At 38.8% G+C, this 21154-nt stretch overlaps 1 protein-coding gene across 11 annotated transcripts in view; it reads left to right on the top strand.

The window, feature by feature from the left end:
• Positions 1–21154, top strand: part of ITPR1 (inositol 1,4,5-trisphosphate receptor type 1) — a 318713-nt gene that overhangs the window by 127807 nt on the left and 169752 nt on the right. For 8 of the 11 annotated variants that reach the window (XM_025451109.3, XM_025451147.3, XM_025451149.3 and 5 more), the window contains exons 7-14: positions 205–363; positions 2243–2341; positions 3440–3523; positions 3632–3778; positions 9125–9220; positions 10736–10780; positions 14571–14725; positions 20732–20831. In XM_025451109.3, coding sequence (XP_025306894.3) covers positions 205–363; positions 2243–2341; positions 3440–3523; positions 3632–3778; positions 9125–9220; positions 10736–10780; positions 14571–14725; positions 20732–20831 — 885 coding nt within the window. The remainder of the gene's footprint in view (positions 1–204; positions 364–2242; positions 2342–3439; positions 3524–3631; positions 3779–9124; positions 9221–10735; positions 10781–14570; positions 14726–20731; positions 20832–21154) is intronic. The other 3 variants (XM_025451124.3, XM_025451170.3, XM_025451161.3) reach the window with 1 other exon arrangement.

The following is a 21154-nucleotide window of genomic DNA, read 5'->3' as shown; positions in this document are numbered from 1 at the left end:
AAATATTTCTTCTTCCCTCTACTTCTCCCTTTGCTCTTCCTTATTTTCTAATTATTCCCTGCCTCAGGCACTTCTAGGACTCTCTAACTCCACAATTAGCTCAGAAGTGGAAGGAAGGTTTGATACATATTTATGTGACTAAGAGAAATCATAGAGATTCAGAGACCTGCTGACACTCACCTTATTCTCCCTGTGGGTTTTCAGCTCCTGCATTTGAAAAGCAATAAATACCTAACTGTGAATAAGAGGCTTCCAGCTCTGCTGGAGAAGAATGCCATGCGAGTGACTTTGGACGAGGCGGGAAATGAAGGGTCCTGGTTTTATATTCAGCCATTCTACAAGCTACGATCCATTGGAGACAGTGTAAGTGCAAACTCTTGGCCTGGGGAGCGCTCCATGCCAAGCTTCCAACTGGAACTGTATATACAAGTCAACTAGGAGAACTTTATAGCTGGAACCAGAGGCTTATCCTGTATGAAGAGAAGGGAGTCACTATGGAAACCAGTGTTTGGGAAACAGGGAAATTTGGAGAGAAGTGTGACCTAAATACGGTAGCTGTGTTTTTCCTTCTGAGTTTCTGAAAAAAAAATTATATGACTACCCCATTACCTCAGTAACTTCACCAGGAAAACAGCTAGCCTGTACTAACGTCCTGGGGCGTGTCCCTGTCATTCTAGATCATTAGTGGAATAGAAATGCCTCTCTATTTTGGAAATAAAGTAAAGGAGTATAGAAGATAACTATATACAGCAGGGAAGGAGAATGGATTTTAGGGTTATCTTTGCTTTTTCCTTTATTGGTAAACTGGCAGGCTCTCCATCTTGTTGCAGTGACTGCAGTTGGTCCTGAGTTGGCCCCTTTCCTGAGGGGTCCTTAGAATATTAAGCCACTGAAATACTTTTCCATGTGACTTAGAACAGTTCTGATACTCACCAGCTACATTAGTATGTCATTATGTGGGCATACACTTGACAACAAATATGTTTAAATGCTATTAAGCCCAATTTCTGACCTTGTTAGGATTGGAAATAGCAATTTTTTACTAAAACGAAATGTGTTCCTTAAACAGCTTGAAATCTTGTCAAAATGTTTAGCTAGCCTAAACCTCACACTGGTTTTTGCCATATTCAGTATTACTATTTAAGTTTCCAAGCTTTGGGCAGTGTACGTGTTCATTTATATGTTGGTATATGTATGACATTATATGCAGTATGACAGAAGCATGTAGAAGCAGAACATTCCTTCCCAGTTGGTGTATAATAACTATTGATGCTCAACTGAGAAGAGAAGAACAAGTCCAGTAGAGCTTAGTTTTCACCATAAGTGTTGGACTTTTTTGAGATCCTTATGTATATATATTTGGAGTTAAGGAAAATTTAATTGTATATGCCCCCCAAATGTAGCAAACTCATCAAAATAGATGAGTTTTACCTCTTAGGAAACCATCATTTCTGTCCTCCTTCCTTCTTCCTTCATAATAAAAGACAAATGTGCTTTGTCCTGAATTTCATTTTCAGCAAGTCCTCCTTGATTTTATTATTTAAATGTACCTGTTTGGCTGTGCCTTAGTTTAGAAGTTAAGATGGAGTTGAAGGACTGGTTATCCTTTGTAGGATAGTGTTTTACAAACAAGTGTCGGTCTATTTGTGGACTCTGGGATCAGTTTAGTGGCTTATGACTTTCATTTTGGAATGTGGATTAGAATAGATAGTATCAGGCTGTCCTAAACATAATGAGGATAAGTATTGTTTTAGGGCAGTAACTTATGTTTCAGATAAATATAGATATGTATATCTATATATGTACACATATACATATACACACATATGTGCACATAAGTAGGTATGACTGGAATATAATAGAGATGTATTTCTTAATGTGGCATGTACTCAAAAAAATATGAAAGTCAGTGCTTTAGATGGCTTTTTCTTTTAAAAATAGACTTCCTTCAGGCAATGTTCTGCTTCTATTCCTAATACTCAGAGCTTATTTATGTATCTGTTAACATAGGAAAAGAGGGATATTGATAGTTGGCAGTGGTATCCCATGCTGGTCTTAGCATTTCTCCAGGAATTGGACAGGGATTGTGAGACTTCACTGCCTGGCCTCTACTGTGAGGGGTTCGGCTGAGCTGGCTGAGGATGTTCCAAATCCAAGGGGTGATCTGAAGATGCCCAGCTGCCCTCTACCAGGGATTTCTGACCTGTTTTGTGAAAACCTCTGTTGGTCTCTTCTTTTCCAGGTGGTCATAGGTGACAAGGTTGTACTGAATCCTGTCAATGCTGGCCAGCCCTTACATGCTAGCAGCCATCAGCTAGTGGATAACCCAGGCTGCAACGAGGTAAGGAAAACCAAGTTATGGCCTGTGAGCAGGCATATGTGCAAGAGCAAGCCTTCTTGGGACCAGGGCATGTGCATGCTGAAAGTGACCTTTTTAGGACTTGGGGTACTTACAGGTAAGTAACCGAGTCCCAGGACCAGGGCTCCCATGGGGCTGGGTGAGGGCCAATAGTTACCCTAGGGCTCATTTTACTAAGCCTCATATAACTGGGAGATTGTTGCCAAATTTGTTAAGCCAGTGAAGGGCCTCTTTTACCAAATTTTTCTGGCTTAGAGGGGCACCTTTTTCCAGTTTATTTCCCTTAAGAGAATGTCTTTGGCTGATTATTAAGATGGGTGTACTACAGGCCATCAGCAACCTCGCAACGGGGATATGTTGCTTTTGGCAGTACAGTTCCTTGGCCTCAGATTGACAATTATAGGACCAAAGGATGGTAACTTGATTGTGACATACATATTTGCCTAAGAGTTGGGGACACAGTCTGGAGTCGTATGGAATGAAATCCCAAATCTGCCATTTCCTAGCTCCATGTTTGTGGGTTAGTTACCATATGTCTCCCTCATCTCCCTGTGCATTAGTTTTCCTGTCTGAAATAGGTGTGATGGTCATTACTGGTTTTTTTGTTTGTTTGTTTGTTTTTTAATTAGGATGTTACTGAGGACTAAACGTAGTAGTGAATATTAGTGCTTAGCCCAGTGCCTGGGACATATTTAGTGTATAGTGTCTGCTCTTGCTAATGATTATCATTCACATTTTAGAATATATTCACTGGACTCTTTTTATCTTTATTAGTACTTGTTTTTATTGAGCTTTTACTTTTTGGCTACAGAACAGGAGACTTGGAGAAGAAAGGCAGGAAGCAAGGTTCCTTTAGTCATTTCAAGCATATGTGGAATGAACACAAATGCACCCTTTATTAACAAACACATATGCCAGGCCAGTTGAATTTGTGGTTCTTGTGATCTTAATGGTGTGAACTGGTAGGATTTGGGGGCAGAAGCACAGCCCTGCTTCTTGGGCAGTATGAGGAGTTTTTGGGCTGGAAGACAGAGTTACTGGGAGGGATGTGTGAAAAAATAACTGTCATTTGTTTTTCAGGTCAATTCTGTCAACTGCAATACAAGCTGGAAAATAGTCCTTTTCATGAAATGGAGTGACAACAAAGATGACATACTGAAGGGGGTAAGCTGGATACTTCTCAGGTCGGCAGCACTTGGCTCTACATGGTGCAGCAGCTAAGTTCTCTTGTAAAATTCACTTTCCTTAATTCCTCCATATGTCAACTTTTAGGGTGACGTGGTGAGGCTGTTCCATGCGGAGCAGGAGAAGTTCCTTACCTGCGATGAGCACAGGAAGAAGCAGCATGTCTTCCTGAGAACTACCGGCCGGCAGTCAGCCACATCTGCCACGAGTTCAAAAGCCCTGTGGGAGGTGGAGGTAAGGGATGATGCTGGAGCGGGAGAGAGAGGATTCATGGGTTTGTAGGGTACTTAAGCCCACTCTTTAAAAGATGGGTCAGGATGACAGATGAACAAGCATGTCAAGCTGCATCTGAAGGATGCTGGATGTGCTTGTGAAGGAAAATGATGTCTACTTTAGAAGCAAACTTGAAACTAGAAGTTTCTTTCTCTTGGCCATCTAATCATCAGCCTCCATGTCTTCCTTTCCCTTGGTTATTTTTCTGTCACAATATGTAATTGAGTGCCTACTCAGCATGATACACAGGTGACTCATGTCAGTGAGCATAGAAGGAGAGACACTCAGACATCAGTGGATGGCAGAGTGGCCACAGACACATTCTTCATGCTCCAGAGATTGAGATGAGGGAGGGAGAAGTTCAGGTTGGGTGAAGGAGATGGTGTCTGAGCTGGTAGTTACAGGATGACATGTATTTCTGAAGGCAGAGACGCGTAGAGTGTAAGTCATTTCATGTCAGACGGTGGCACAGGATTGGAATAGGAGACAGCCTTGAGGTAAGGCTTAGCATCCCAGTTCGGTGGGGGGCGGGGGGGGGGCGGCAGAGGATAGGAAGGGAAGTGAAACAGAAACTGATTTTGGAGACCAGAGCCTAAAAGGCCTCTATCCAGGCATGAGTTTGGATTAAGTCCTAGGCAGGGATGGAGTTTGGAGAGTAGTTTTGAGCAGAGGAGTAACACAATCAATGCACTAGTTAAGGAGATAAATGTTTCGCTCACAGCATGTCATTTATTGAGAGGGGTAAAAAGCGACTAGAAACATGGGACCCAAGAGACAATGGCATGACTACTTGGTGACAGAGGTGACAAGGGCCTAAGCTGCAGAGACTTGGCCCCTACCCCAAAGCCCTTCTCTATATGTAACTGCAACTCTTGGGGTACATGCATTTCTCTGTCTTGACTTGCCTCCTCTCTTTTACTTCCTTTGCTTTGTTTTATGTTTTTATTGCGGTACAGCAGACATAAAGTGCCCAGATCAAAAGTATACAACTTGATGAATTTTTATGTACACGTATAAGTCATATCACCAGCACCCAGATCAGGAAGTAGAAGACTAACAGCACCTAGAAGGCTCCCTTGAGCCTCTTTACAGCACTGTTTTGTTTTCCTCCTAGAGAAGTAACCAGTGATTTGACTTCTGCATGCATGGTTAGGTATTCTCTATTCTTGAACTTTGCATAAATGGACTCAGACAGTATATGATCTTTTTCTGGCCTTTTTTTTTCCTTACTCAGAATAATTGAGATTCATTCATGTTGTTGCATGTATCAATAGTTCATTCCTATTGGTGAATAGTTTCATCATACGGTATACCACAATTTGTCTGTTTACCTGCTGATGGACATTTGAGTTGATCCCAATTTTTGGCTGTTACAACTAAAGCTTTTGAGAACATTATAAATGTGAACAGGTCTCTTCATAGTCATGAACTTTCATTTCTCTTGGCTAAATATCTGGAAATGGAATAGCTGGATCACATGGTGGGTGTATGTTTTTAAGAAAAAAAAAAACTACCAAACTGGTTTCCAAAGTGCTCGTATCATTTTATATTCCTACCACCAAGTATGAGAATTCTAGTTCTTCCACATCATCACCAACACTTGGTGTGGTTAGTTCTTTTAATGCTAACCATTTTAATAGGTGTATAGTAAAATTTCTTAGTGCTTTTAATCTGCAGTTCCCTGATGGCTAATGATATTGAGCATTTTTCCATGTCTTTATTTGCCATCAATGTATATTCTTCATTGAAGTGTCTGTTCCAATATTTTGCCCATTTAAAAAATTGTCTTCTCTTTTAACATGGATGTTGTAGTACTCAGGTTTTTCTTGGCTATTGTATAAAAATTTCTACAGCTTTCATGATGAAAGGAACCTATATGAAGTTTTCAATTTCTACCTTCTCCTTATTCTTTTTCTCCTTCTCTCCACATCCATAGCACTTGGGAGTTTTTTAGTTAGTGCCTATATAGAGACAGTGTCAATCCTGCTAGATTATATATAAACCACTTGTGAGTTAGACCTTTACATTGCTCGCTGATATCACCATTGCACTCAGCACAGGGTTTTATATGTTCAAAACAGTCTTTCAGAACCACTCTTCATGTGCGATTTGGATACTAGTGCAAAAAAAATCCCCCAAAAAACAAAAATCCATAGCCCTAAAAAACTTCTTTTTCTCGGGTATATTTAAAGTAGTAAGTGGAAAATAAAGAAAAACTGAAAATACAGGAAAAAAAAAGAAAGTAAACCATCATTTCATTAACTTAATGTGCCCATTTCCATGGAGCTGTTTATTCTGTGAGCAGGTTATTTTAAGCACAGTTGACATCACTTTACAGACATTTTTGTGTATTGGTTTAACATGCTGTCATAAACCCCCTCTCCAAAAAAAAAGTCCAAACCCTGCAAAAGTGGCTGACTTTTTAGTACATTTAAGAGCAGGTACCTTGTCTATTCACTTGCAAATTGGTAGGAATGAATTAAAGATCACAAGTCTGTGTGGAGGGTGTTTGAGGTATGGTCTTCTAAAACTTCAGGTACATAACTCAGCAGTCTACTTCAGAGCATCTTCTCTTTTTTTCCTTCTGAAAAGAAACAGCTGTCTAATTCTTATTCCCTAATAAATTGTTTCCTGCCGGTTTTTCCTTGAATATCCTTGGAAAACATTGAACATCTCCCACTTTTATATTGTTCTGGAATCATAAGTGTTCCTTTAAAATAAAAAAAGGAAAACAATATCATGTTTAGCATTTCTTGTACTGCAGGTCTGCTAATGACTGATGCTCTTAGCTCTCATTTGAAAATGAGAAAATATATTTCACCTTCACTTTAAAAATCTGTTTTTTTTTTCCCCAAATAATAGTTTCACTGAAATACAACTCATATATTTAAAGTGAACAATTCAATGGTTTGTATTAGGTTTGTAGAATTTGACCATTATCACCACAGTCAATTTTAGAACATTTTCATTACTCCAAGATGAACCCTGTATCCATAGTGATCCCCTCCTGGTAATCTCTATTCCTTATCTCTATAGAATTATCTATGCTGGACATTTCCTATAAATGATATACTACAATATGTGATCCTTTGTATTTGACTTCTATCACTTCTTTCACAACGTTTTCAAAGTTCATCCATACTGCCACGTTTATCAGTACTTCATTCTTTTTTATTGCCAAATAATACTCCATTGTTACGCTATATTTTCTTACTTAATGGTATTTGGATTATTTCTACTTCTGAGTAATGCTTCTGTGAACACTTACATACTGAGTTTTTGTGGTAGGTATTTCAGTTCTCTTAGGGGTGGAATCATGGGTCATATGGTTAAAACTTGTTTAACTTTTTTGAAGAACTTCCAAATTGCACTAGTTGATACTCCCACTTGTGGTGTCTTAAGGTTCCAATTTCTCCACATGGCCTTCATTTATGAAGGCTATTTTTGTTAGATTCTGAATTCTAGGTAGACAGGTTTCTCCCCCCTGTACTTTAAAGTTGTGCATCCATTGTCATCTTGCATGCCTAATTTCTAATGTAGAATTCTGTGGTTTCTTACCTTTGTTCTTTGTATATAGTGTCTTTTTTTTTTCTTGGTTGCTTTTAAGATTTTTATTTACATTAATCTAATTATGATATACCTTGGTGGCTGGATATGTAGGTGTGTATGTGTGTGTGTTTATCCTACTTTGAGGCTATTAAGTTTCTTGAATCTGTGTATATATCAAATGGGAAGATTTGGGTTCATTGTTTCTCAAATATTTTTCTTATCCCCGGCAACCCACACAGACATGCTGGATCATTTAATATTGTCTGACAGTGACCATCGTCACATTTATGGGTCACATTTTCCTGATTCTTATCTGTCCAGTGCTGGATATATGCTGAACATTGTGGTGCTACTCTGGAGTGTCTATATTCTGTTGCTTTCCTTTAAAGAGTTTTGAGTTTTGTTTTGTCAGTAAAGTTACTTATGAATTAGTTTGATGCTTTAGAGCTTATCTTAAACACTTGTTAAGTCAAGTGTGTTACAGTCTTTTTTTCTTAGGGCTAGATTGTCTCATTATTAAGGTGTAACTCTTTTTGACATTTTTCCTGAATGCCCCAAGTGTTCTATGGAATCTCTCAGAGCATATTCCAGTCCCAAGTGAGCAATGAGAACATTGAGCTCACAACTTCCCTGTCATTCTTCATTTGGTCTTGTGTGGTCTTACCTAACATATATGCAACTTGGTATTCAACCAAAGACTCAAGGAGGCCCCTGTGTAGACATCTGGAGCTTTTTTTCTGAGTAGTTCTGTATTGTGCTCCCACAAATACAGCCACCTCAGTCTCCCTAAATTCTGACATATCTCCTCAACTCAAACCGTGTTGTTTTCTTAGATTCTCCTTTCCAGTTGTACCATCCAGAGAGGACCTCAAGGCAGAAAGCTGTAATAACCATGAAGATCACTTTGTTCCCTTTTCTCAGAGATCACAATTGTGTACTGCCTGTTGTCCAACATCTGAACAAAGTTGTTTCCTATATTTTATCTAGTTTTCTAGTTATCTAAAGCAAGTTCATATATTTTGTGCTGTGTCTAATTGTTCATGGCACCAATTACCAGTGCCAGTTATTCCATCATGAAGAAGCTGAAATTACATATCTTTTTATGATAAATTGGCCCAGGCTCTGTGAGTTTTAAGTTTCAGAGCACTGGCTTATCTTTGTGTTTCAGCACTAGTATAAGTATAGAATGCTTTCATAGTTTCCTCTGAAATTTCATTTTATTTGTCATGTCTTTTCATGGATGAGTTGTAGAATCTTTTTTTTTTTTTTTAAAGATTTTATCTATTTATTCATGATAGTCACACAGAGAGAGAGGCAGAGACACAGGCAGAGGGAGAAGCAGGCTCCATGCAGGGAGCCCGACGTGGGACTCGATCCCGGGTCTCCATGATCGCGCCCCGGGCCAAAGGCAGGCGCCAAACCACTGCGCCACCCAGGGATCCCGAGTTGTAGAATCTTAACTTCTACTTTATTATGATTAAAGCAAATAATCTGAAAAACATTCAACTTTTTAGCCATTTTTTTCCAGCCATTTCATATTAACTGGGAGGCTATTTCTTCTTTGGAGAAACATAGTACTTCCATATGTTGGAGCTCTGACATTATGTATGATACTTACAATGGCTTTGTTGGAAGATACTGATTTATTTCAGCTAGTAAATATCACTCCTGAACTATGACTTATGTGTGAAGTCTCAGTGTTATTTTAATATGGGTTGACACTTCTTCCGCTCTTGTTAATCTCTCTTCCTCTTGCAGGTAGTCCAACATGACCCGTGTCGGGGTGGAGCAGGATATTGGAACAGCCTCTTCCGTTTCAAGCATCTTGCTACAGGGCATTACTTAGCAGCAGAGGTAAGTAGCAGCTTCTATGTCTTTCTCTTTTAAGGCTGACACATTCCTTTTTCTTCATTTACCTGTGGCCATTGGGAATTTAGATGCTCAGTTACCTTGCTTTTCCTTCTGCTTTTCTGTTTCCTCTTGCCTCATTTCCCTGCTTATAGAAAAGAAAAAGTAAAGATGATTAACACATTTTAGTACTTCACAGGGATTCCAATTAAGATGTGGGGAGAAAATATATTTGAAAATAATAACTATAATGGGAATGTAATGTATGGCATAATGACTATAGTTAATTATACTGTATATTTGAAAGTTGTTAGAGAGTAGATTTAAAAAGAAAAAAAAGTAAAGAATGCTAATCTGGGATTTAAAATTAGAGAAATTTTTGCTTTTGCATTTTGCTCTCCCCACATTTTTCCTCTCCCCACATCTTATCTACCAGTCCTTGTCCTAATATGAATATCCAAGACTCAGCTATAGTGAAACATGGTATGTAAAGCCAGAAGCACTAAGACACATAAAAAATTAGACAACTTTATAAAGTATTCTGGTTCTCAGAGCACTAGTGGAATAGACAAGGTCTTATCTTTTACTTGCAGATATACCAAAAATCAAGGAAATTACTTTACTTTTAATGTCTATAAAAGGTTTTTGAGGAAAGGCAAGACTAAATACTGAAGGACAGGAAGAATTTACTTTTTTACTTTTTGTGTTAAATTAGGGAGCCATCATACTGTGTGACACATCATACTGTGTGACACATCATACTGTGTGACACATCATACTGTGTGACAGATGCTGAGTTTTACTCTTATCTGCTAGAAGATGTACAATACATTTTCATATCAGATTCTAGTTGTACATGAAAAGATACCTCTCATGGTCTGGTTCCACTGTGGGATGGCTCAGAGATAATCAAGGTGATGTGTGGATGACAGTATCACTTCTGCAGCTGACCCCAAAGAAGGCCAAATCTAAATGTACTGAACCCCCAGGATGCCTGATACTCGTAAGAACTGATGATTTCAAAATACTTAAGAACCAAAGGTCAAGACTAAGTTGAAATTTAAAATGAAGCCTTAAAGAATTATGGACCCAGCTAACCAGCTGTGAGAAATGTCAATTACATGGTTTGCCAAAGTGGTTATGTTCTGAAGCGAGTGTAACTCTTGCTGGAGGCCACACTTTTTTTTTTTTTTTTTCAATTTCTACCTAAAACTAAGCAGGATTATTAATGACTGGATACTGATCTTTTATTTATCTCAGGGTTTTAACTGTTGCTTTGTTAGTGAATTCATTGTGTTCTTCTCTCGACACTCGAGAGCCGTCGTCTGGTAACTGGTAGACCATTCCATGTGTGTTGTACTCATGTTGTGTGTTGTGGCATGCTGGTTTCATGAACAGAGGGAAGGGACAAGTTTTTAGCTATTCAGAGATGTTCGCAGGCCTTGAAGTCTCCTGCAAGTGGGGCCGAGTCCTGGAGTAATCAATGGATGTTTTAATTTCCTAATGATTCTTTTTCATCAGGTAGACCCTGACTTTGAGGAAGAATGCCTGGAGTTTCAGCCCTCAGTAAGTATGAGCAAGAGCCTTCTTGTCTCCATCTGGTAGGGTGAGGCCAAATGATCTGGAACCCCATTTTAAGAAACTACCACTCATCATTGAGCACTGGGGAAGGGGAAATCTTAGGATGCCTTAAAAGAGGGTCTTTTATGTTTCCCTTGAGGGCAGTCATGTCTCCCTGTGTTCTGATTGGTCTAAGACTGTCAGTGATGATGCTCTTTCGGTATGTTTATTCAAGGGGTCTTCACCTTTAAGTTGTAGAGGTTGATGGTATCTCTTGGAATGCTAGGCTAGAGACAGAGATGGCCCTTTAGAAGTCGGCCTTTTACAAATGAATATCCTATTGCAGTTGACCTCAACCTCACCCAGATTTTTTCAGGCAATGAGTGTGTGAGTTGGATAGTGTCATTTAGATGATGGAGATAACACATGAGGCGTGGTGTTCCTGACATCTGATTAGACACTGAATTGTCTAACCATCTGTCCTTGCTTTCTGCAAACTCAGAAATAGACTTTGTAATGTGGTTTGGAATGTAATAGCAACTAGATCTTTCTTTAGAGGCCGTATTGCCCATTAATGCTGCTTTGGAGGCACTTGGGTGTTGAATTGTCCACAACTGTGGGTTAAAGAGGGCAGTGGTTGTATTACATGGAAATAATAAGTATCTTGTGTAGTGCTTCATTCTGGTCTAGGATTTTAAAAAAATGCAAATAGTTGCTACTCTGTTTGACGTTGTGTGTTCATGTGATCATCTCTGGTGAATATGGTAGATGATATTGAGGCCATTCCTTTTATGCAGGTAGAGGGTTTTGAAAGAACTGACAGGCTTTAAAGTGGATCCATTAATAAAGGGATTGGGATGGAGATAATACAGATGCAGTTACCTTTGGAAAGTCTGAATTCTGTGGGAAAGATAAACCTTGCAGTTGGGTTTGGAAAGAATGTTAGCTTTGGAAGGAACGAAGAGGGGTTCTAGCTGAGAGCTTCCCGTTATGAGTTCCTGAACTTGCTGCGGGAGTTCATCTCTTTCTTGATTCTTGAGGTAGGAGCTGAGGGTCCTGCTCCTTCCTTTCATCTTCCTCACCCTCTCTTCCAGAACTCATTTTGAAAGCTACCCTTCCACACGGACTGGAAGGTCAAGAGCACTGACTTGCTCCAACTTCTTGCCAATGTGCAGGGAAATCTTTGCCCAACATCTGTGCGTAGTGTTCATATGGCTGGTTTTCAGGGGCTTACACTGGCAGGGGCATCATTTTTCATCAGGCAGTTCTTGTCCTTGCACCTTCTTTATTTTGGGAGAAAACTGCCTCTTTGTGACTTGTATCTAATGGTATTAGCACTGCTATCTGGGTTGTAACACAGAGTAGGTCACCTCTCGGAAATACCTTGGAAGGAGAGTTGTGGCTTTTGTCACTGAGAGCTGATGTCCATTTGTACCTTGAGCTTTGTGAGGAACAGGGCTGCTCTCCTGGCCTGTTGATGAATGAAGGGAGGTCTGGCATTCATAGTGCAGGAGGAAGAACATAGTGATCAAAAGCAAGGCAGGGAAAAGAGGCAGACCTGGGTATAAGTAGCAGAGCCACCCTTGAATGAGCTATGTGACTAAATGAGCTACTTTCCCCTCTGTGGCCCTCGATTCCCTCCTCTGTGAAAGTGGCAAATATGCTCATTGATAGGATGAAGTGAGGTGTGGTGTGTAAGACGTGGCCTGTAGTAAGCTCTCAGTAAGTAGCATTTGTGTCAGCTGCATATGATCAGTAGCATTTTTCATCTCTTTAAATCCATGAGTTCATCTAATCTGCACAGCAGCTGTGTGAAAGGAGTTAGGGGAGGTTTTATGATCTTTGTTGAACCGATGAGGAACCAGAGAGTGGTCCTAACTCATCACATGTCTTGGTTCTCTCAGAGTTCGGTCATCTTTCTATTTTTTCATGCTTCTTCATGCCATGGTGGTGGGAAAAGCTGCAGTGTGGAAACTTTGTTCTGCTTATGGGTCATGTACGTCCCTGAGACTGGCTCTTAGTGCTTGTAGGAATCTTTGCCTGGAATCTCACTTGGCTTGTTCAGCTTGTTGTTCTCAACGTAGCAGCGCCCATGAGCCACATGCTTGACGCCAGAGGGAGAGGAAGGACAACCACAAGTTGTCTCTTGTCTGGAAGGCTTTTGTACGTGTGCCTTTCCTCCCACTAGGTGGCAAACGCCGACTGCACATAAAGAACATGAAGTGCTCAGTCGCAGGTCCAGATACAGACACTCCGTGCAATTTTAATTTTTCTTTAGTGTTCCTGGCTGAACACTAAAGAAAAGGTCGGAAATTGAACTGCCAGCCTGTAGCTGAACTAGGTGTCTCAAACTAGAATCAGATTAGGGCTTATTTTAAAAGTGGTGTGTGGAAGACTTTGCAGGTCAGAATAGTTAGAAGAGGACAGATCTTTTTCTTGAACTGAGATATTTGTGCTCTCCATTTACTTCATACTTGAGTGTAGATAGAACAACAAATTGTAGGTTTGTTTAGGTAGTGTTACAAGGTATTAGAAGAGAGGGCATAGGGTAGAGGACACAGAGCTTTGGGAGATATTAAAAGAACCATTTGTATTTTCTTTTTCTCTCCCTTCTCTCTGTCTCTCTCCCCACCCTCCCTCTTCTCTCCCTCTTTTTCTCCCCCCTGTCCCTCTCTCTCTATCCCCTCCCTTCCTCTCTCCCAACCTCTCACCTCTCCCTTTCCCTACCCGTACTCCCTTCTTTCTTTTCTCAGAGAAAAATTGGGGCTGCTGATGAACTCTTAGAGCAGACTATTGCCTGTAATCTTAGATGTGGGGCCCTGGAATTAAATTCTCTCATGCTCTCTCCTTTGCCTTCTAAATTGATTTCCTTTTATCCAGTCCCCGTTTGGAAAGGAGTCAGTGCTTCAGCCAAGCAAAGCAAGTTTTTGACAAGGAAAATGTGATTTCCCCAGTAGATACAGGTGGATGTTGTCTTCTTGCAAAGACATAAAAAATTAAAAATAATCCCACATAGAGTCACAGTGCTAGGAGACACCTTGCAAAGCCTATGAGAGGACGTGACAGTCTAAGCATGCTGCTTAAATCTGCTCAGGCAGATGGGCTCTGGAGCCTAGAATGTGCTTTTATAGTTTCTCAGGAAAGCTTTCGTCATTGGTCATTAGTCTTAACTGTCAGGGATTTTCTTCAGCCTCTGCCAAATCCCTTACATAGCAAGAGAGGCCCCCTTTTCCCTGAATTGTCATCGGCAGTGCTCCTTGATTAATTACAAACATTTTTTTCAGGGCTAGTCTGACTTCTCAAATATTTTTCTTGGCCACACTGGGATCTCTGCTTATGAACACTTGGATTCAGGCTTATTTTACTTTTTCTCCTGGGAAGTAGCTGTATCATATTATTGCTAGACAATTTAACTGTAGATTAACACAATGACCCATAACCAGATCCACAGGATGAGTTTTCTCAAAGTGCTTCTTTTCTCTTCCAACTACTGCAGATGGATGTAGCTATACGGACTTCTTCATCACCTATATAGCTCTCTTTCCATGGACATCTGTTACTGTAACCCTGCATTGTTTAAACATTTTTATTGCAACACAAGGAGGTAGAGTGTAAATATTCTTGGCATGGGTGGCCGATTATCATCTTTTATGATTGCTCTGAAACTATGGTTCTTTTCCTGCCAACTGCTGATGTTCACTATTGTTTCTTTCCTGTTCCTGTGGACTATGCAGTGATTGTAGTGAGTGGAGGATCTGGCGTGCAGAATCCATGATTTATGACTTTTCCTCCTCAGGTGGACCCTGATCAGGACGCCTCTCGAAGCAGGTTGCGAAATGCCCAAGAAAAGATGGTCTACTCCCTGGTCTCTGTGCCTGAAGGCAATGACATCTCCTCCATTTTTGAGCTAGACCCCACCACTCTTCGTGGAGGTGATAGCCTTGTCCCAAGGTATGGTTCTAAAATGGGTTATCCTGAGGGGGGTCAGAGCTGGTATATGTGTCTTGGCTGGGCTTCTTGGAATCCAAATCATCACTGCCTTTCTTGAAGCTTTTGTAAAGAATTTGTTCTGGTTGCCCATTGGAATGGCATCTGGTTTTTTAATGGCTCATTATTTATAAGTTCCCCGAAGTTGAATAAGAAGTACATTATTTTGGTAAATAAATCAAACCATAAGTTCAAGGAGCTCCACATTTCTAGTTTCCTCTACTCACATCCTCATTCCCAAACTTGAGAGTTCTCCTAGTCAACTGAATAAACAGTTGTTAAGAAATTCTTTAAAATGGAATATTTGCAGTTCACTGAGTACGTAGTAAAGTATTGGGAAGTCAGACCAGTGTCCTTTAGTTATTTTGTTAAATTTGACTCTTAGTTTGATTGCATAAGAATGTATTTTGATAGAGGGAATAACTGGATTCTGAAAGGGGTCAAAGCTCATGCTTAACACCACCATCTGCAGCAATACTATTAATAACGGCTTACATTTATTGAGTGCTTAACTACATGCCATATTCAGTGCTAAGTACTTTTATTTGTGTTATATTATGTCATCTTCACAAAACTCTCTGTGAGTTAGGTATTACTATTTGCCCCTTCTTATAGATAAGGAGACTAAAGCTTGGAGCTCAAGCAACTTATCACACATCAGCTAATCCCTTTGCAGAGCCCATAATCTTAAATGCTGAAGACAGACAGGGTAGTTGGGGGCAATTCTGACTCTTCAACACAGCATTGGCTAGCAGTGACCTCCGTGGCATTTGTAGGTTTAACACATGGCCCATCTCACTGAGTATCATTTTGTGTTTCATTATTCATGTATGTCATTGCCAATTCCCTGTTCAACGTGTTGGTGATACTGGTAAGTGCAGTGTGGGTACTATCAGGAGTGGAGGAGAACCTTCTCTTGTGCTGTCAGGGCGATGAACAGAGGCCAGTGTCCACACAGAAGAGCATTTTACATTGCAAGGAGGCTTTTCATTGTGATACAGTAAAAAGGCCACTTGATTCTTAAACTCTGTGAGGTTGTGAATTCTATGAATATCTGGGGAAAGCTATAGATATTTCTCTAGAAAATCCAAGTATGTGCCCAGCTTTGCATTCTCCAGGTTTGGAACCCCTAATTTAGACTGCCTTTTTTTTTTTTTTTTTAAGTAACAGATTTGTTGAGAGGGAAATCATATGCCGTATAATTTACCTAAAGTCTCAATTCATTGGCTTTTAGTATATGAGCGAGCAGAGTTAGGCACCTATCATCAGAATTGTAGGACATTTTTCACGAAAAAGAACATCATCCCTTTTCTCTGTTACTCTTATTTTTCCATGCTCCACTTCCATCCTTAGACTCACCTGTGTCCTGTCTTTATTGATTTGCCTTTTCTGGACATTTCACATAAATGGAATCGTGTAACATGTGGTCCTTTGTGACTGGCTTATTTCATTTAGTATTTTTAAGATTCATCCATGTTTATACCATGTATTAGTACTTCATTTTATCTTATTGCTGAATAATATTCCATTGTGTTGCTATACCACATTGTATTTATCCAATTATTTTTTTCTTATTTTTTTTAAAGGAGGGTTAATACCCATCCTTTAAAAAGCTTGCTTGTTTGTTTGTTTGTTTATTTATTTATTTATTTATTTATTTATTTATTTATTTATTTCCCAACATAGGGCTTGAACTCATGACCCCAGAATTAAGAATTGCTTGCTCTACTGACTAAGCCAGTAGAGCACCATATATTCATCGAGTTTCTACTTGATGGCCAGTTGGGTTGTTAGCCCTTTTTTGCTATTACGCTGCTGTGAACATTTGTGTACACATTTTTGGAGGGGACATAAGTTTTCATTCTCTTGGGTGTATACCTAGGAGTGGAATGCTGTGTTATATAGTAACTCTGTCTAACCTTTTGAGGAACTGCTAGACTGTTTTTCAACATGGATGCACCATTTTACATTCCCACCTCTTGTATGTGAGAGTTCCAGTTTCTCTACATTCTCACCAATACTTGTCACTGTCTTTTTTTATGTGAACAATCCTGATAAGTGTGAAGCAACATGTCATTGTGATTTTGATTTGCATTTCTGTGATGCCTAATGAGGTTCATCATCTTTTCCTGTGCTTTTTGGCCACTCATGTATTATCTTAGAATTTTTCCCATTTAAAAAATTGAATTGTCCTTTTATTACTGAGTTTTTAGTGTTCTTTATTTTAGATATAAATCCCTTACCAAATATATGATTTGCAAGAATTTTCTCCCATTGTCTAGGTTGTTTTCTCACTTCCTAGATGGTATCTATTGAAGTAGAAAAATGTTTAATTTTGTCGAAGTCCAATTTTTCTATTTTTCTATTTTTTCTTTGATTGCTTAAGCTTTTGGTTTCTTAAGAAATTATGCCCATTCCAAGGTCACAAACAATCATGCTGATGTTTTCTTCTAAGAGTTTTATAGTTTATGGTCTTTACTCTTAGATCTTTGATGCATTTTGAGATCCCTTTTAAATATTGTTTGTAGTAAGGCACATTGCTTTTTTTTAAGATTTTTATTAATTTTGAGAGAGAGAATGTGAGTACAAAGGTAGGGGCAGAGGCAGAGAGAGAGAGAGAATCTCAAGTAGATTCCATGCTGAGTGAGGAGCCCACTGTTAGACTTGATCTCATGACTCTGAGCCGGAATTAAGAGTTGGACCAACTGACTGAGCCACTCATGCACCCCAGTAAATTGCTTTTTAAAAGCTTCCTTTCTCATTGATTTGTTAACTAGACAGGTATAGGTTTGTAGAACACAATTACATTTTGGTTTAAGTAAGTTTCCATATGTTATGGCCTCTGTTCTGGAAATTATTTAATAAATTTCTTTAGGCTCCCAGGAGGCAAGGGAATGACAGTTATATTACATACTAAATGTTTTAGTTTTCTAGGGATAGCAAAGAACAGAGCCCTTTGATTTGACATATCACATTGTTTTATTTTATTAGAAGGTGCTTCGTGTCATTCCCTTGGCAAAGAGAGTAAGGTGCTAGTTGGCCATATTCCCCAATGGGTTGGAAATTCACATAATCCTGTAGGAAGGGGGAAGTCTAAGCTTTTAGGTCAGATGGCCAAGCAGCTTTGGCTGGTTAGAGACCCCTGCTTTTGTATCCACATCAATTCATTTATGTTTCTCTGTTGGAAAACTCTCAGTGGACTAGTTGTCCATAGGTAGATGGATTCTGAACTCTTAAACAAGGGAAGCCTTGTATTCACCAGGGAAAAAGTGTCCAATATGGTCTACCAGTGTTAATTACCAGTTATGATCTTGAACTTGGTCTTAGCTTTAAAAATTTTTTTTATCTGTTCTTGCCTTTGACCAACAACCTAAGAGCCACAATTAAATGGGCTTCTTATTCATTGGTCCTGTGGAGGGATAAAAAAAACCTTAGGGGTAGTATACTCATTTCCCTGTATCTTAACATTATGCTAAATATTACTTGTTTGAAGATCAGGAAGTCTGAAGGTAGATAAATGAATGTCTCTGAAATGGTATCAGCAAAGGAATTTTTGTGATGGTCACTGGTTACAAGGCGACGCCTGGGTGGCTCAGCAGTTGAGGGCCTGCCTATGGCCCAGGGCGTGATCCTGGAGTCCTGGGATTGAGTCCCACAACGGGCTTCTTGCATGGAGCCTGTTTCTCTCTCCGCCTTTGTTTCTGCCTCTCTCTCTCTCTCTCTCTCATGAATAAGTAAATAAAATATTTCTTTTTAAAAAAGAATCTTTCCAAATCAAAATGAAAAGGATAATTGCAAATCCTGGATATACTAAATATGATAATTAAATTGCAATATACATGAAATAGATGCATTACATGAACATTGGGAGAGCATCCAACTTTGTGACTGTTTTATAATTGTCCTGATCTCATGACTTTTGAGTTAAGGATTGGGAATGGGACTTAGAATGAATTGATAGAATGCCCTTTGTATCTTAAATATAATTTGACCTAGAACTTTATAGAATGTAATTATCCAATAAAAACCTAAGCTGCAAGCTTTGGTTATAATTTGAAATTAAGAAAATGAGTGCAAGTCACTCAGAAGAAAAAAGAATTGCAAATCTCTATCAGATTTCTTATTTGTGTTTTTTCATGTATATTTGTTCTAGTTAACGTAAATATCACTATGGTTGCCCGTATTTATAATGTTCAGGGCTGTTAGAATGAGGGAAAGCAGAAGGCAGAGAGGATGTACTGAAGATACATGTCTGGTCTGATGCTCTCCCCATCCCACCTCTTTTCCATGTCAGTACCATTGCTCTAAACTCCTCCTAACACAAATGACTTCTATGGTCCTTTGTCTGTCCCAGCCCCACCAGTGTTCAAAGTTCACTCAAGTTTTCTGTAACAAAAAAAACTTCCATGACTTCCTGAAGCCTCATTAATCTCCTCCTCTGAAAGTCCTTCAGGACTTGACTGTCTCCCAACTTAATGTTTTTTAATGTGCATTTCCTGTTACTTACTATTGCTTGATGTTCATTGATCTTGTCTCACTAATGTGGTAGATTCCTGATGCAAGAACTAAGCCATTATTTCTATTTCCCTAAAGCAAAATTGAAAAACATGGTAAAATTATCCATGTTCACTATAAAACAACAGCTACAAAAATTTGTTAGTGTCATGGAGAGCAAAGAAGCAAAAATTATGTAAAATTTACTATTGAGAGATAACTGTTAACATTATGGTTTATGTAGTTTTAGGTCTCTGGGCACACAAATAACATGTATATAATTTATTATAAATAGAATTATGAGACATTTTTACATTTTCCATTGAATATATTTTGTATACATTTCCAAGTATATATCAATTATAATCATTTAAAATAACTAATATTCTAGTGTATGTACTATAATTAGTCCATTATTGAGACATTGGATTGTTTACAGTTTTCCAGTATTGTAAATAATGCTTTGTTTTTATTTGTACTTGTACTGTCATCTCTTAAGTGAAAAATCTAAAAATGGGATTGCTAGATAAAAAGATAGATACATTGTACTTGTTTTATAAAGTGCCAGACTCCCTTCCAGTGTTCCCACCAGGAGTGAGGACAGATCATTTCCCTAAGCTCTTATAAATACTGGGTTATGTCAGTCTCTAAGATCTTTGGAATATGATACAGTAAGATGATATATAGTTTTAATTTGTATAAATTGTATACAAAGGAGATTGAATGTATACTTCCAAGTTTATTGGCCATTTATATTTTGCTTTATTAAATTACTGGCTTATGTTTTTGTCTCATTTTCATTTCCAGTATTGATGTTCTTTTCTTACTGATTTTAAAGATCTCCTTATAAATGCAGATTAATCACCTTTATATGCCATGTGATATTCTTTCATTTTCCCAGGTTGTCTGTCCTTTCTCTTTAAACTCTGTTCATGATTTTTTTTTCTTTATGGAAGATATAAAATTTAAACTGTATTTTAAGGTGTATCCATCTTTTAAAATTTATGACCCTAGTATGTTGCCAAATGTTTCAATGGCTTTCCCTACCACAAGATTATTAAATATTAACTCATTTTATCCTAGTAATTTTATTTTTTGCTTTATTGATCCATATGAAAATTTCAAGTGTTGCTTCATCATCTCTCATGATACATGTTAATATATACTCGGTAAATACTTTTTGTTACCCTGTCTTATGCTCAGTTTGTTCTGAGATACTTTTTCATAGGAATGATCTTGTATTTAGAAATACAGCATATTCCAATGTTAGAATCATTATGATTTCTTATTGTAAGCATATTAGAATACATCTCAGTATGCAGACGTTTTCTCCTTAGTCTATATTGTCTAGTGTATGTAGCAAAAAACCATTTTGGTATCCCTCTGTATTTTGATAGAATATATTTTAGGCCAGGGGCTATAGAGAACCTAAAAATTCCTGTCCTCCAAATCCTTTTTCTTTATTTTCCCCTTTAGAAACTCCTATGTCCGGCTGAGACACCTGTGCACTAATACCTGGGTTCACAGCACAAATATCCCCATTGACAAGGAAGAAGAGAAACCCGTGATGCTTAAAGTAAGTTCTGGAACTTGGCTGTCTCCTTTGGTCTTGTGCTCCCTAATGAAAAAGCTCCTTTGAGAACAGATGGGGGAATAGGGAGCTGTGTTTTGTTGGTTTGGCCAGTGTGTGGTCATGGACAAAGTTGAATGCAATGAAAGAATTCTCTCCATGGGACCTGGCTAAAGCAAGCCCAGGCTTTTTGAAATAACCAGAACTTTTTATTCCATGGCTTTTGCCCTAAAGATTGAGCAATTGTCTGGATTTCTTGTCTGCTTGAAGGATGATTTTAGCTCAGGGAATGTTTGCTTGTGCCTTGAGGCGCATCAGATACCTAATCA

Source organism: Canis lupus, chromosome 20 (assembly GCF_003254725.2).
Source record: "Canis lupus dingo isolate Sandy chromosome 20, ASM325472v2, whole genome shotgun sequence".
Classification (NCBI taxonomy): Eukaryota; Metazoa; Chordata; class Mammalia; order Carnivora; family Canidae; genus Canis; species Canis lupus.
Note: the sequence above shows the minus strand (reverse complement) of the source record. Positions and strands in the feature narration are given on the sequence as shown.